The sequence below is a fragment of the Clytia hemisphaerica genome, unplaced genomic scaffold (genome assembly GCF_902728285.1).
Source record: "Clytia hemisphaerica strain Z4C2 unplaced genomic scaffold, Clytia hemisphaerica genome assembly, whole genome shotgun sequence".
Classification (NCBI taxonomy): Eukaryota; Metazoa; Cnidaria; class Hydrozoa; order Leptothecata; family Clytiidae; genus Clytia; species Clytia hemisphaerica.
This window is the reverse complement of record NW_027103744.1, coordinates 1,087,093-1,100,288: the sequence shown is the minus strand read 5'-3', so window position 1 is coordinate 1,100,288 and position 13,196 is coordinate 1,087,093. Positions and strand designations below refer to the sequence as shown.

The following is a 13,196-nucleotide window of genomic DNA, read 5'->3' as shown; positions in this document are numbered from 1 at the left end:
ACGACCGGTAAGTATTAAAGCCTTTACACAGGTGTCACACTTAAGTGCCCTGTCAATTTTTTTGTCAAAAAGTCACTTTGTCAAGAAAATGACAGTTAACGGTGACGCCACACATTTTCAAACTGTTTGTTTGTTAACCCATGTTACTCTGTGTTAAAACTGACTACACTGTTTTTGTCCTGCCTTTCAATCATCATGTAGTTCAACGCAGATTTTTTGTGGTTTTCTATTCTTGCAGTCTTGTATGTCCATTTGCTTTTGAGGACCTTTTCTTAAACATCTGTTTCCTAGGCGGCATAAGCCTTCCTGGAAAATTTGATCTGTTGGCCAAAAGTTTCAAAGGGAAACACACGAAGAATAGTCTGGGGGGACTAGTGTACCCGAAGTAACCTAAGGTTTATTTAGTCTTCACAAGTGTGGGGGTACTTAACGTCTAACTACTAAACACAAGTGTTACGCGTAAGCCAAATCGAGTATTACGAACAACCTCTAAATTGCCGAGTACAGGCAAATTTTCGAAAAAAATCGAAATTCAGAATGGCGGCCAAGCCCACGCTGATGATAACTATCAAAAATCTTCGTTTTTCATTCAGCTATTGCAGCTCAATAAATCAATGAAATAATTTGAAATCAAAATTAAACAAACCTTGAACCTTTCATGAATCAAAATAAATAAAAGTATTCATCTAAAGTGAAGATTACATTTCAAAATAAAACGATTTCCAAACCAACCTAAAGTCAGTGTCTGCCAACTAAAAACTTCTCTGCAGGGTCACTGACAAGGAGTTACAACTTCAGACTTTAGATTCCAACTCTTGTATAGGCTGCAACTACAACCAACTACACTGCCAAATGATCTGTATTACAAAGACTTCCAAATGGATCCATAAAAAGTTAAGAAAATGAGATTATCATATACCGTGAGAGGTCCTAAAGCCGACAGCCCAGCCTAATTCCGACCCCCCAAATAACTGTTATGAAAAAAAATTCTATGTTTACAAACATTCCCTCTCCAAGTTGAACGATAAACTATTGCTAGAACTCTCGAAACAAACCATCTAACAAGATAGCTGTAATGTCAAGATGTCAATTAATGTAATTAAAAAGTGCGAGTTGTAAAAATAATTACCTTTTATTCTGGATCAGTTGCTCATGTTTAAAACGATAACAGTTTTGTAATAAAGGTGACTTGTGCGGGAAAAATATGAAACAACTTGGACTGGTTTCCATCAAGAAACAAACAGACTAAATTGTAAAAATGGCGCGAAGTTGAAAAAAGGGCGGATGCGGTAGCACTAATTTGAATAACAAACATCGAATCAATGAGGCGGCAACTATCAACGCCCTCTTTACCACCTATAAGTCCGGATGTTTTTTTACGGAAGGCCTGCAATCGGACAGCTCTTCATTTAAGTGTACTCTTTGACGACATATATTATCTTTAATAGAATAGGAGCAAGGTGTCATGTAATACATAATAGTTGTAATATATGTCGTCTATCAGTGTAGCTGGAACCTCGATATTCCAGGATTAGAAAAAGCTATACCTGTTATCTTTTTTCTTTTAAAGAATCAACAAGCCATCAACATCAATAAATTCCACACATTTCCTCAGAAACTTTTAAAATCATCTGCCATTATGACTTTCTTGAAGCCGTTCCGAAATGAACCAATCGGGTTGTGTATCGGAATTCCTATGGGAGTTCTTTTCCGAGATTTGTAAAATAGCTAAGTCGGCAAAAAAACTTTACCCGGGGGTTTGAGGAAAAACAGAACTGCTATCATTTGTTTTTTATTTAACCAGATATTTAAATTTGGGCTCAAAAATACTTAAATAAATAAGTTAATAATATTCAATATACTATTTGTATCTCTTAGAAAATAAGCACTTACTAGTACAAAACGACATCGTTTATCATTTGGAATACCCCCGTATTTGGACCATTCTATTGTGGACGCAAAATAGGACGGAAACTAAGTATCACCCTCAGTGCAAGATTGCCGCCTCATCTTTATTCACCCGCGCGAGAATGCGAGCTAATCATTTTTTTCTCGCACGCTTGAGGGGAAATGAAAGTGATCGATATTCTTTGAAGGAAAAAGGTCAGAAACAAACCCAAAGACCAAAAGATGTATTTTGTTGTTTAGAATCAATCCTGTGAAGATGAAAAAATTTTTGCTTTGCGTTTTTTTCGGAACGCTGAAAAACTTTAATTTCGATCTTCCTTTAAGGTAAAGAGGTTGCGAGATTTGGGTCAGCGAGGCAAAAATAGCTAAAAAGCTGGTAAAATCGTAATCCTTAAAAACCGAGGTTCCAGCCTCACTGTCTATTTGTATTCTTATCATGTAATATATAATATAATGTAATATACGTCGTCTATATGTATCCTTACACAAAGTCTTAGCCCCGCAATCAAGCCAAGTGCCAGTGTAAAGTAATAGAAACCAGGCTTGATTACGTAACGTTTTAAAATGAGCACGCTCGTACACAGACCTCTTTTATATTTTCGTGTGCTTTGGAAAATCAAAACATCTCGTTACTTTTTATGATGCTGTTACTACTGTTGTCATTTATGACGTTGTGCATATTGCAATATTGGTTCAATTGGTTCAATGTATCAAATCTCTCAGTTTAGTTGACACTTTGGTATCTTCGTTGCGTCACAGCGAAAGGTTTGTTTTTATTTTAGTTTGTATCTTTGAAAGACCCCATCGGCTTTAGGCTGGGCTGTCGGCTTTAGGACCTCTCACGGTAGCACAAAACTGTAAACTGTCTGTTTCCTCTTATTTTTCCCCAGAAAGTTCAATCTGTTTGCAATGCAATATCATCTTTTTGGAAACATAATAAATTGGGAAACAGATATCTGTCATCATCTCCTAGCTATAGAAATATTGTGTTGATCTGTTTTCTCCATTTTTCAAAAAAACCTCTTTCCTAGAAAAGGCAGTCAGGAGTTCTATCCTAATTAAGCATATTTTTTTCGATCGAACGGACTTTCTTAATTAGGATTATCCCTTTGTTTTCAATCCTAATTAAGAATGTGATTTTTAAAATTCAGATTCTTCACCGACAAACAAAATCCCCAAATTCTAACTATGAGCAATAGATAGAGCAGGTCAAAGATGATATATTGAGCCAAAAATCAAAACAAAATTTGGGCGGAGGGCTTCAAAATGACGCCATAAGTAAAAATCTGCCTAATTAGGCAGTATTTGGCACGTTAGTTCTAATTATAGGGTGCGCACTCGTCGGGATTTTTTGCGTGGAAAAAGTCGAAAATCAAAATTAGAACATTCCATCCATCATAACTTATCCTTAACAACTCCAAACTTCTTCATTCTTTTTTTTTAAATACTCAGAATTTATCAGAGAAAACAAAGAAAAAAACCCCATCCCATTACCTACCTTCAATAAAAAGATATACCATTTATTAGACATCAAGGTGAAAAAATGGCGACTCGGAATTCGTGGCACCACCGTCTACCTTGACCACCATTTTTCAAATGGCTATCGCTAATGAGCTCGATTAGTTATAGACTCGCGGTTTTTTTTATAAAACGCGGGAAAAATAGTACTTTAGTTTGTCACGTGGTAGCCTTTTCGATAATCTACGGGCCGTCTTTAAATCGAGAAAAAAGAAGAAATTTCGATTTTTCGGCACTTTCCTGAAATTTTTATCAGGGCTACCATATATGGTTGGAAAGCTAAGGGTTTCAGCTTTTCATTGGTAAAATTTGTTTTTAGCTATCATTTCCAGCTCATTAGCGATAGGCTAAAGTTTAACAGTCATCGGGCCGATTTTCAGACCGCGCCAGCAAAACTCCTCACGCCCCGCCACACGGAAGACTAGATTTCATCCGCCATTTTTGGCGCGATTTTGGTGCTTCCGAAAATTATTTCCTGCTGGCGTGGTGTAAGGAGGCGATTCTCTGAAAAGGTGGTTTTTTTGTGGTTTGAAAATGGAATAACTTTGGAACTACTTAACCAATTTTAACAAATGACCCCTCATTTTTCTCACTAAGGTAAGGACTTTCAAATAAAATTAGTTTGGTTTTCAAAATTTGAGGGGAAAATTTTGGCCTGACCACCCTACTAATTAGGAATTTTAAAGCCCGTGCTACATTATAAATGTTTATCTGCTACGGTGTAGATAGGGCAATACACCCGCGTCTTATAATACGCATTACCCGTTGCGGGTAATAGAACATTTTTCTAAATGTCATAACTCAAGACTCCATCCATATTACTGTATCAAACTTTCAAAATCTGCTCTACACACTAAATTCTTTCATTGGAGGCTGATAAGAATATCTGTGGAAATTTGTATTTTTGGAAAGAAACTGGAAATTCGATATATATTCTTAATTAGGATTGAAAAACAAAGGGGTAATCCTAATTAAGAAAGTCCGTGCGATCGAAAAAAAATATGCTTAATTAGGATAGAACTCCTCTGACTGAATAGGAAACAGATATTTCAGGGTTGTACGTTGTGTTGACTCTCTACTGTCTACTTACTCTGCTGCTGCTTCCTCCGCAAGTCTTTTGGTTCTCATAATGATGATACGTATGATATGAACAAGTTCATTCACAATTTGACACTCATTTTCTTTCACTATTCTAACTTCAGTTCTCTTCCTTCTTTATCTGGTGACCCTTTTCCGAATTCCAAAGGTATTCAATGAATGATTTGGTACCAGCATCGAGTCCATCTTAGCACAACAAGTACTGGGTATAGTGCAGTTTAATTTATGGCGCGAAAAAAAGTTGGCGGCAAAATTTCCGGGAAAAAATCGGGATAATCGGATAATCACCAATCTAAACAAACATGGCAGGAATTCGAATTCATGATTAAATTTGTCGGGGTTTTTAGTAACGTACTACAAACAAAACAGTGATCAAAAGATAATATAAAGATAATAATAAAGATAATACTGTTCATGACGAACACAGATACTTTAATTTGAATGTTATATTATACAATTATGAGTTGAACTAATTATATGATACGCTTAACTCTAGTCTAGTTCCAAATTATATATTGGAAGCAGACCCGACTATACCATACCTTAGCCTTAGGTGCGTTTCTGTTTGAAAGATTTTTTAAAGATAAAGATTAAATACATGGAGGTAGATGGTCAGTTAAAGCCAGGTAAACTTAGGTTTTTCTTTATCTCTGCTCGGTAATTTGACTACATTTTGACATCATGCCTTTGGCTGATGGAATTGGATTTCAAGTTTATTGTAGCTACCTTAATTAATCGCTCGATTTTCCGGAATTCCAATGATATTTTTTTTTAATTTATTTTTTATCAAAATACCATACCGTGAGATTGGGTAACTTGCATCAGTGGAGGCTAACATGCATAGCCCTCAAATGAATGACCTGGCTGGTCATTAAAATACAACTCCGCTCGCAGCTCTACTCTACCATTTTTATTTTTATTTAAATTTGTATTTTAATGACCAGCCAGGTCTTTCATTTGAGGGATATGCATGTTAGCCTCCACTGATGCAAGTTACCCATTTTCATGGTAATATCTATTACATAACAAACTATCGCCTGGCAATGTAAACCTGTAGGAGGTTTTCAAAGCCGCCCGGCTGGGAATATTGTATGTTTGGTAACTTATGTGTCAAGTCGGGTAACTTTTATGCATCAGTGAACAGTGGTAGCTAGTGACTGGGGGGGTTCTGTTTTTAAAAACAAACTTCAAAATAGACAGTCAGCGCATCCTGGCAAATGATAGCGACTCCAGAAGTCACGCAACTATCGTTGACGTCAAACCAAATGTTTCATTTTTCCGTGAACTTTGAACCCTTGTAACTTTTCTTCTATGTATGCTAAAGCGTTCCGGTTTTTACTAAAAGAAAGCCCGCGATCTTAGCTTTCCAGCGGTATATAACACTGTGGACACAGGCTAGACGGCAAATTGGTAAAATGCCGAACGTTTTGCAACATTTTGAAAATTGTTTGCCGACGGGAGAAAAGAAATTTGCAACTTTCGAAGAATAAATGTGTCTGGAAATGGAGGAAAAAGTAATTGGAGGCTGTATGTTTATCAGAAAAAGGGTGAGGAATTCAAAAATCACATTCGCTAATTCTAGTTCTTTCATTTTCATGTAGTTTTTTTAACTTTTTTGCTTCTTTAGCATGGGAATGTCCCAAAAAAAAGTTTTTATTTCTGCCGAAATGGATTTTCTTTTCATTTGGGTTTCTACTTTCAGAAAAAACTTATTCTCTACTCATAAGTTTTGTTCCTCCATTTCCAGAGGCCCCTTGAAAATGGGTCCTACCACCTTTTTTGACTCATTTCAACCTTTTCCAAGCTATTTTCTTCAAAAACAAAAATAAAACAATGCAATGTCTTCTTTTTTCAAAAAAATATATATCTTTCGTTATTTTGATAAATATACTAAATATTTTACAAATATTTTTATATAATAATATTTTAACACCATCAAAGAATTCTCCCTCCAAATTTGAGGTCTCTAGCTACACTAGAAAAAGAGATATGCAAAATTTAAGAAGCATGACTGGAAAATTTCTTTTTTTTCTTTTTTGACACATTTTTCGAATTTTTCCAAGCTATTTTCCTAACCTTTTTTTGACATTTTTAGTCAAAATTTTGACACTAAAATTTGAATATCTTTACAACCACTTATCCTCTGGAGGCCTATGACCCCTCATTTTCTTTCTTTTTCAAAGCTCTACAAGATAGGATAGATTTTGAAAAAAAAATTAAAACTTGAAAAATCTTCTGGAGTTGCTACAAATGAACGGGGTATTTTTCACTTGCGATTGGTGGCAAATACAAGGGTCGAAAACAAAAGTGATGTAATAGCACTGAATACCCCACTGAATTGAACCGGGTTGGAAATATTTTGCTTCATTTTGAAGAACTGCATAGATGAAATTTTTTTTCCATGGGCAGTTAGTCACACTAGCGTCCCGCCAAAATGCGTATCAATGATTAATGCTGCGAAAGCGCTATATCGTTTACTTGACTCTCAAGCAAAAAAATGCGCCGCAAAACTTCTAAAGGGGTTCGTTAAAAAATAACCCGGCGCTTTTTAATGAAATTAACATTTTCAAAAACTTTGAGAAATTGCCTAAAATTTGAGCCATAGATGAAAAAATTTGAGCCAAGCCAATCTTGAAAACTAATTTGAAGATCAACTTCCCAAGAAAAAGATCTACGGGGGAGGTGGAACCCACCTAGATCCGCGCACCGCCGGATAGGCTATCTCCCGGAAAATTTGCCGGACCTCAGCAATGACCCATTTACATGTGCGGAATTGTTTTTACTTTAGCGTATAAACAAGGCCTTAAAAATCGAAGCGCTGTCTCGGGAATTGAATGAAAAATTTTGGTTGGTTGATTTTAGCTGTTCGGCTGTTGCACGGTTTATTTTGTTTCCAACTTTCAAGTTTTAATTAATATTGTCTTGCAAACTTGATTCAGGTAACTCTCATCCTTGTTGTTGAAATGTATCCTGTAGATGACTGATGTTTTTTTTTCTGAAAGCTTAATTTCCTAGTGTGACTAACTGATGGGTCAATTTTGTCTTCGAAGATTGACGAAACTTTTAACGAAAAAATAAAGTTCCCGGTTTTCTTCCTTTTTTCCCGTTTTCAGTTTGAAGTTCATTTTTATTCATTTTCACGCTTTTAGCCTGAGACGTCCTATCTCATTTGCACTGGGTGACGAATACTCCATGCAAATGCTCACCCCGTTCATTTGCTAGGATGCGCCTGACTGATAGAATTGTTAATGAACTTGTTATTTAAAATATCACTTACTTACATAATTCATTTATGATATAACACCCCTTTCTTAAATAAATGGCCTCTTAAAGTCTTTTATGTTTGCCGCAAGAAGGAAGAAAAATTTAATTTGGCCCCCGGTTTTTTCTCTTGTTTTCTAGCCATTTCCCGCGTGTTAGTGTAGACACAACTTTAATCCGGGGAAATGAAGCGTTTTCATTGGTCTAAAATCACGGATGGTCACGTGACCAGAATTTTTATCCAGGGAAATGCTGTGGCCGCAATGTTTTAATTTAGTGAGATTGACCATTTTGTTGTTTAGATTTGAGCGGGCAAAATTTCTGTACAAACCAAAATATGGCTTTGTTGGAATACCGGTTGAAACACTTGTGTAAGATCCGGGTAACTTTCATCAGTACTTTTTCCAAGGAACATTTTAGGCCCAATTTGAGGGCTGTGGCACCAACACAACAGGCTTTAGATTTTTTTTATCGGGCAAAAGCCTGTCTTTTGCGTTTTAGGTCATTTTTGGCCTAAAAACCTATATTATTGTAATTTTCATATATGATAGAGCTATATTGTTACATTTCAATCGTACTTTTTTTCCAATGAGCATTTTGGGCCCAATTTCAGGGCCATAGCATCAACACAGAGGGTTTTAGGATTTTTTCTTAGGCAAAACCCCCATTTTTCACAAATTTTCGAAAATATTGATTTTAGAAAACCCTGGGGCAAACGGTCAACTTTGAAGATTTTGAGCTAATTTTTTCGCAGAAAGTCTTAGAAAGTCAATTTTTCCCATTTCATCATACACCCTACCAAGGATAAGTTCCGTAGGTATGTATGAGGTTGTTATGGAAACAAAATGTGACGAATTTACCAGAGGCTTTCTTAACTTTTCCTAAAACATAATTTACTTGCCCTGTCCATTCAAGTTTATCGTCAATAGCCTTACATCTGATTAAGGATGGAGCTATAATACTACTAAGAGTCATTATTTAAAGTAACTTAATTTTATTTTGATATCACATCTTTTATAAACACGAAAACAAAAAAAGGCAAGACAAATTGATATTGTGAAAAATACGAAAGAAAATAAAACATGCCATATGCAGCCATTCCATGCCCTCTCGTGTTTATAATCCATTCTTTGGATTTCTCTTTTTATGGGGTTTAAAAAGAGATAAAGCTTTTTCTTTCAGTCTAGAATACAATCTCTTATCTCCCGCAATCAGCCGCAATATCATAAAATTGATTGCACAAGGTAGGTATTACCTTATTGGTATAAAACTTTAGCAATGTAACACACAAAATATACTACCAATAAGGTAGGGCATACTATAGGGCTGTTTGCCCTGTCGGCTGTTGTTTAGATTTGAACAGTCAAAAGCTCATAAATTTTGTCTGCTGCTTGTGCAGTACAAAGGGGAAATAATGACAACTTTTTGAAAAAAATTGCAAATAATGACAACTTCATGCTTACTGCAAAAATAACATTAAATTCCATCAGCTATTGCTTTTCGCTTTATTGTCCAATTTGAAAAAATCTATAAAACTCTATGTAAATCTATCAGTCTTTTTGTTATTGTTTACAATATTGTATAATAGATAAATATGGTGGCAATCTATAATTGTTGCCAATATATTATGGCACATTTTGGGTGGTCAAATTTAGATAGACATTGTAATAACCTCCCCCTCCCTTCCAAACAATGTTGGGGGGGGGAGGGGAGAAATATTGGCCGGTCCTTAGCTCGCCCCAACATTGTTTAACAAGTTTGGGGGAAGAGAGAATGCTCATTTTGTGCTTCATAGGTTTTGTTAATGATTTTAGTCCAGCAGCTTTATTAGCAAGAAAGTTAATAATTTTACAGAGGAAAGCTGGGTGTTCCTAAAAGGTAGGCTACCCCAGCAATTGGGGTAAAATAAATTTAAACAAAATTTTGTAAACTGATGCTTGAGTTCATGACATCATAAATAAAATGACACTAAAGTCTTTGATCAATCATTTACAAAAATCAGATTTAAAATTACTGAGAAATGAGAGTAGGTGTAGCGCTCCACCTATCTCCTGATGGGTCTAGCACAGATAGAAAAGGGGATAGACTCCCTCACTACCCGCTCTGTCAACAACCCCCAGATGAATATACTTACTACTTTTACTCATTAAACTTTGACTAAAACTTGTAAAACTAGTTTGGTCATTGACTTGTAATCCACTATTTTGCTATTTTTATATTTAGGACTATGAATGCTATAAATGGAATTAAAAATGGAATGTCACCTAAAAGTTTCTATAGTGGTTCCACAAAAAAAGAGTATTTGTATTTATTGTCGAAGAAAAGAAAGCGCTTAGAGCGTGAAAACGAGTATATAAAGCGCCCATTGCCCAAGATCCAAATTTATGAAAACTGTTTCACAGAGAGAAGAGTGTGGAAAAAATTTCACAGACAACAAGATGCATTGGAATATTGTCAAAGAGTGAAAGAAAAGTCAGTCTGTTTGTTTTCACTTGAAAAACAAGATGGGAAGAGATCATTTTTGGTGACAACAAGAAAACAATTCTGGAATAGATATAACACAATGGATCCCACAAAGAAACATTTTTATGAAGTGATCATGGAGAATAATCCTTGTCGACTCTATTTTGATATTGAATACAAATATGAATTTAATCCAGGACTAGACGGATGTGCAGTTACTGATCTTTTCATTAGATATGTTTGTCATTGTCTCAACAAAGAGTTTAATATCCATTGTACTCCAAAAAATGTTATTGATATGTCTTCGAGCACTAATACGAAATTCTCCAGACACTTGATATTCATCCATCCAAAACTTTTGTTTCAAAACAATATCCAGTGTGGTGATTTCGTAAAAGAAATTTGTTTTTCACTTCGCAGTTTCTTCTTAACTGGTAGCCATAATAAATTTCTACCTATCAATGATGATGGTGATAGCAAAGAAAATATTATAAACGCACCGACGAAAGACTTGCAAGATATTATGATAATGAATGAAAAGAATGAGCAAATGTTTATATGCGATCTATGTGTTTACTCTAAGAATCGAAACTTTAGATTATACCTATCCAGTAAAGTATCCAAGCATGTTCCACTTGTATTATCAGATGAATCCAACAGATATACTTTCAAGACCAGACCAAAAAGACGAGATATGTATATCAAATATCAAATGAAGAATCTACGGTTTGATGAGGATTTTGAAAAATTTGCTGATACTTTGGTCTGTCCCGCTGATTATAAAGAAAATGACATTCTTTGTTATGGAAATGAAAATGCTTGCAAAATTGTAAAACAATTTGGTGGGTACAAATATTTTAGACAATTTTTTTTTTTTTTTTTACATTTTTAAAGACAGAATAATTTTTAATTCTGAAATCGTATCTTCAATGCTGGTTTTAAAACTGGTTTAAAGAAAAAATAAGCTAGTAAATGCCAACCCCAATACTCCTATAGTTGTAAGAAATCCAGAGTCAGTTGTCAGAATCAACTTTTTGAAGCACAGTTATGTTATCATTACCATCAGTTATCTGGCTAGTATTGTTCTTGTTTTTATTTGTTAAATTTGAATTTCCTCTTTCCAGACCGAAGTACATCTCAACCAAATAATCATTATAAGACAGGCGTCAGTAGCCTTTTTCCTGATCTCGATAAGTTTGTTGTGGATACTGTCAATAGGAATGGACCTAAAGGTATGCTGAAAGTGTGTTTTTATGTCTTGTCATTTTCAAAGTATCTTTTATATAATAGGTTAATAATATCTTACAAGACACCATTGTTCTTATGATGACTTATGAAGTTAAAATTTCAAATAAAATTGGGTTAAGAAGATTTGAATTTGTTTTTAGAAGAGTAAAATAGGATGTTTTGAACAAATAATTCCAAGCTTTAATGTTACAATCACCTTCCTTGAAAATACAAATCAAATTTCTTAACATTTTCCTTAGGAAAATCAGAAAAGAGAATTTCCTTAAAAGACAATTTTTATTAAAATTAGTCTCCTAGAGTATTCTTGGTCTACTCTTTTAATGATCTGCCATTTCATCAAAACCCCTCCAAACTAACATAAAACACGCATTATTACCATTAGGTCATATTCGTAGATGGATTCACTATGAGGATCGTCAAATGATCATTTATGATATTGGTGACAATCGGTGGTGTGGGAACATCAAACGAGAACACAAAAGCAACCACATTTACTATGTCGCTGACTTAACATTCTCACAACTTTATCAAAAATGTCACGATTTCGAATGCTGTGCTTATCGCTCTGAAGAAATCCCTATACCCAAAGACATCAATCCTATAAATTCAGAAACGACTGGCAATATTCTTGATGATGATTTAATGGCAATTTTTGATTCAGATATAGATTTTGTTGGAAAGAAGGAAGATTTTTTCAATGAAGGAGACACAGTATTGGATGAAGAGATTCTGAAACTCTCAACAACTAGTATGTTCGAAAATACAGATTCAACTGCTTCAAACAGAATTGGTGATGCGTCACCTAATGCTGGGAACTCGTCCACGAATCCATTTTTCAGTACTTTCAACAGCAATTCAGAAAGACCAAATAATGCTTCATGTGAGAGTTCAACCTTTACAACCCTGGTAAACGACACCATTGATGAAGATATTAATATTGGAAGTTCTGATGATGAAATTTTCTTAGATAAATCACTATCCTTTACCGAAGATAATGTGAATCAAGAATCAGTATCCTGGACGGCAAACAATGTATTGTCGTTGAACTCACCAGAAGATCTGTTTGGCAATTCACAAACTTGGTCAGACAGTCTTGTTTCTCAACCAGAGTTTACCGAAGACGCCGATTTTTCTCTCCGACCACCTCAATTCAATTCGATTAAAAGTGATTTGAATTATGATTCTGAACTGTCAGCTACAAGTAGTGCATTTAAACCAAATGAACACTTGAACGTGTTGGATTCAAAAAACGTTGTGTTTTCTTCTTCTCAAGAAAATACCTTGAACAAATTTTTTGAAGAGGATTTCTCGTTTGATTAATCTCTTTTGATCTTTTCTCAGGTTTTAATCAGGCCCTGGAAAAGGAAGGTTTTCCAAATTTTCCAGGTAAAAGGGAGTCTTTCTTTCTAATTGTTGAGAGGAAAATTTAGGAAATTTCCAGATCTCTTAAAACGGTTGTTGGTTTGTAACTCTAGAGTGTCGAAAATGCTCGAAAATGGTTTCTCGAATTTTAACAATACCACATAAGTTAACTCACTTTGGCTCGCCTCAAGAGAAAATTTCAATGAAAATATGAATTCTTGCATGAAATCTTTTATGAAATGTTATTTTTATGTTTATATTTTGTAATTCTAATTATTTTATTTTTTTATATTTTGTAAGCTTTGGAAAGATTATGCTCGGATCTCATCTTGTATTCA

The 13,196-nt window shown here is 34.8% G+C and overlaps 2 protein-coding genes across 2 annotated transcripts in view; one reads left to right on the top strand and one right to left on the bottom strand.

The window, feature by feature from the left end:
* The window catches only part of LOC136805340 (rotatin-like), a 45,271-nt gene extending 40,604 nt beyond the window's left edge, over nucleotides 1-4,667 (bottom strand). Inside the window, exon 1 of the mRNA XM_067061931.1 lies at nucleotides 4,517-4,667. The gene's annotated coding sequence lies outside the window, so the exon portion shown is untranslated. The remainder of the gene's footprint in view (nucleotides 1-4,516) is intronic.
* A 5,337-nt stretch (nucleotides 4,668-10,004) lies between these two features.
* On the top strand, nucleotides 10,005-13,192 carry LOC136805339 (DNA-directed primase/polymerase protein-like). Its single transcript, XM_067061930.1, has 3 exons — nucleotides 10,005-11,090; nucleotides 11,373-11,480; nucleotides 11,879-13,192. Exons 1-3 carry the CDS (start codon nucleotides 10,013-10,015, stop codon nucleotides 12,814-12,816), a joined length of 2,124 nt encoding a protein of 707 aa, XP_066918031.1. The 5' UTR covers nucleotides 10,005-10,012; the 3' UTR covers nucleotides 12,817-13,192.
* Nucleotides 13,193-13,196: the final 4 nt, after the last annotated feature.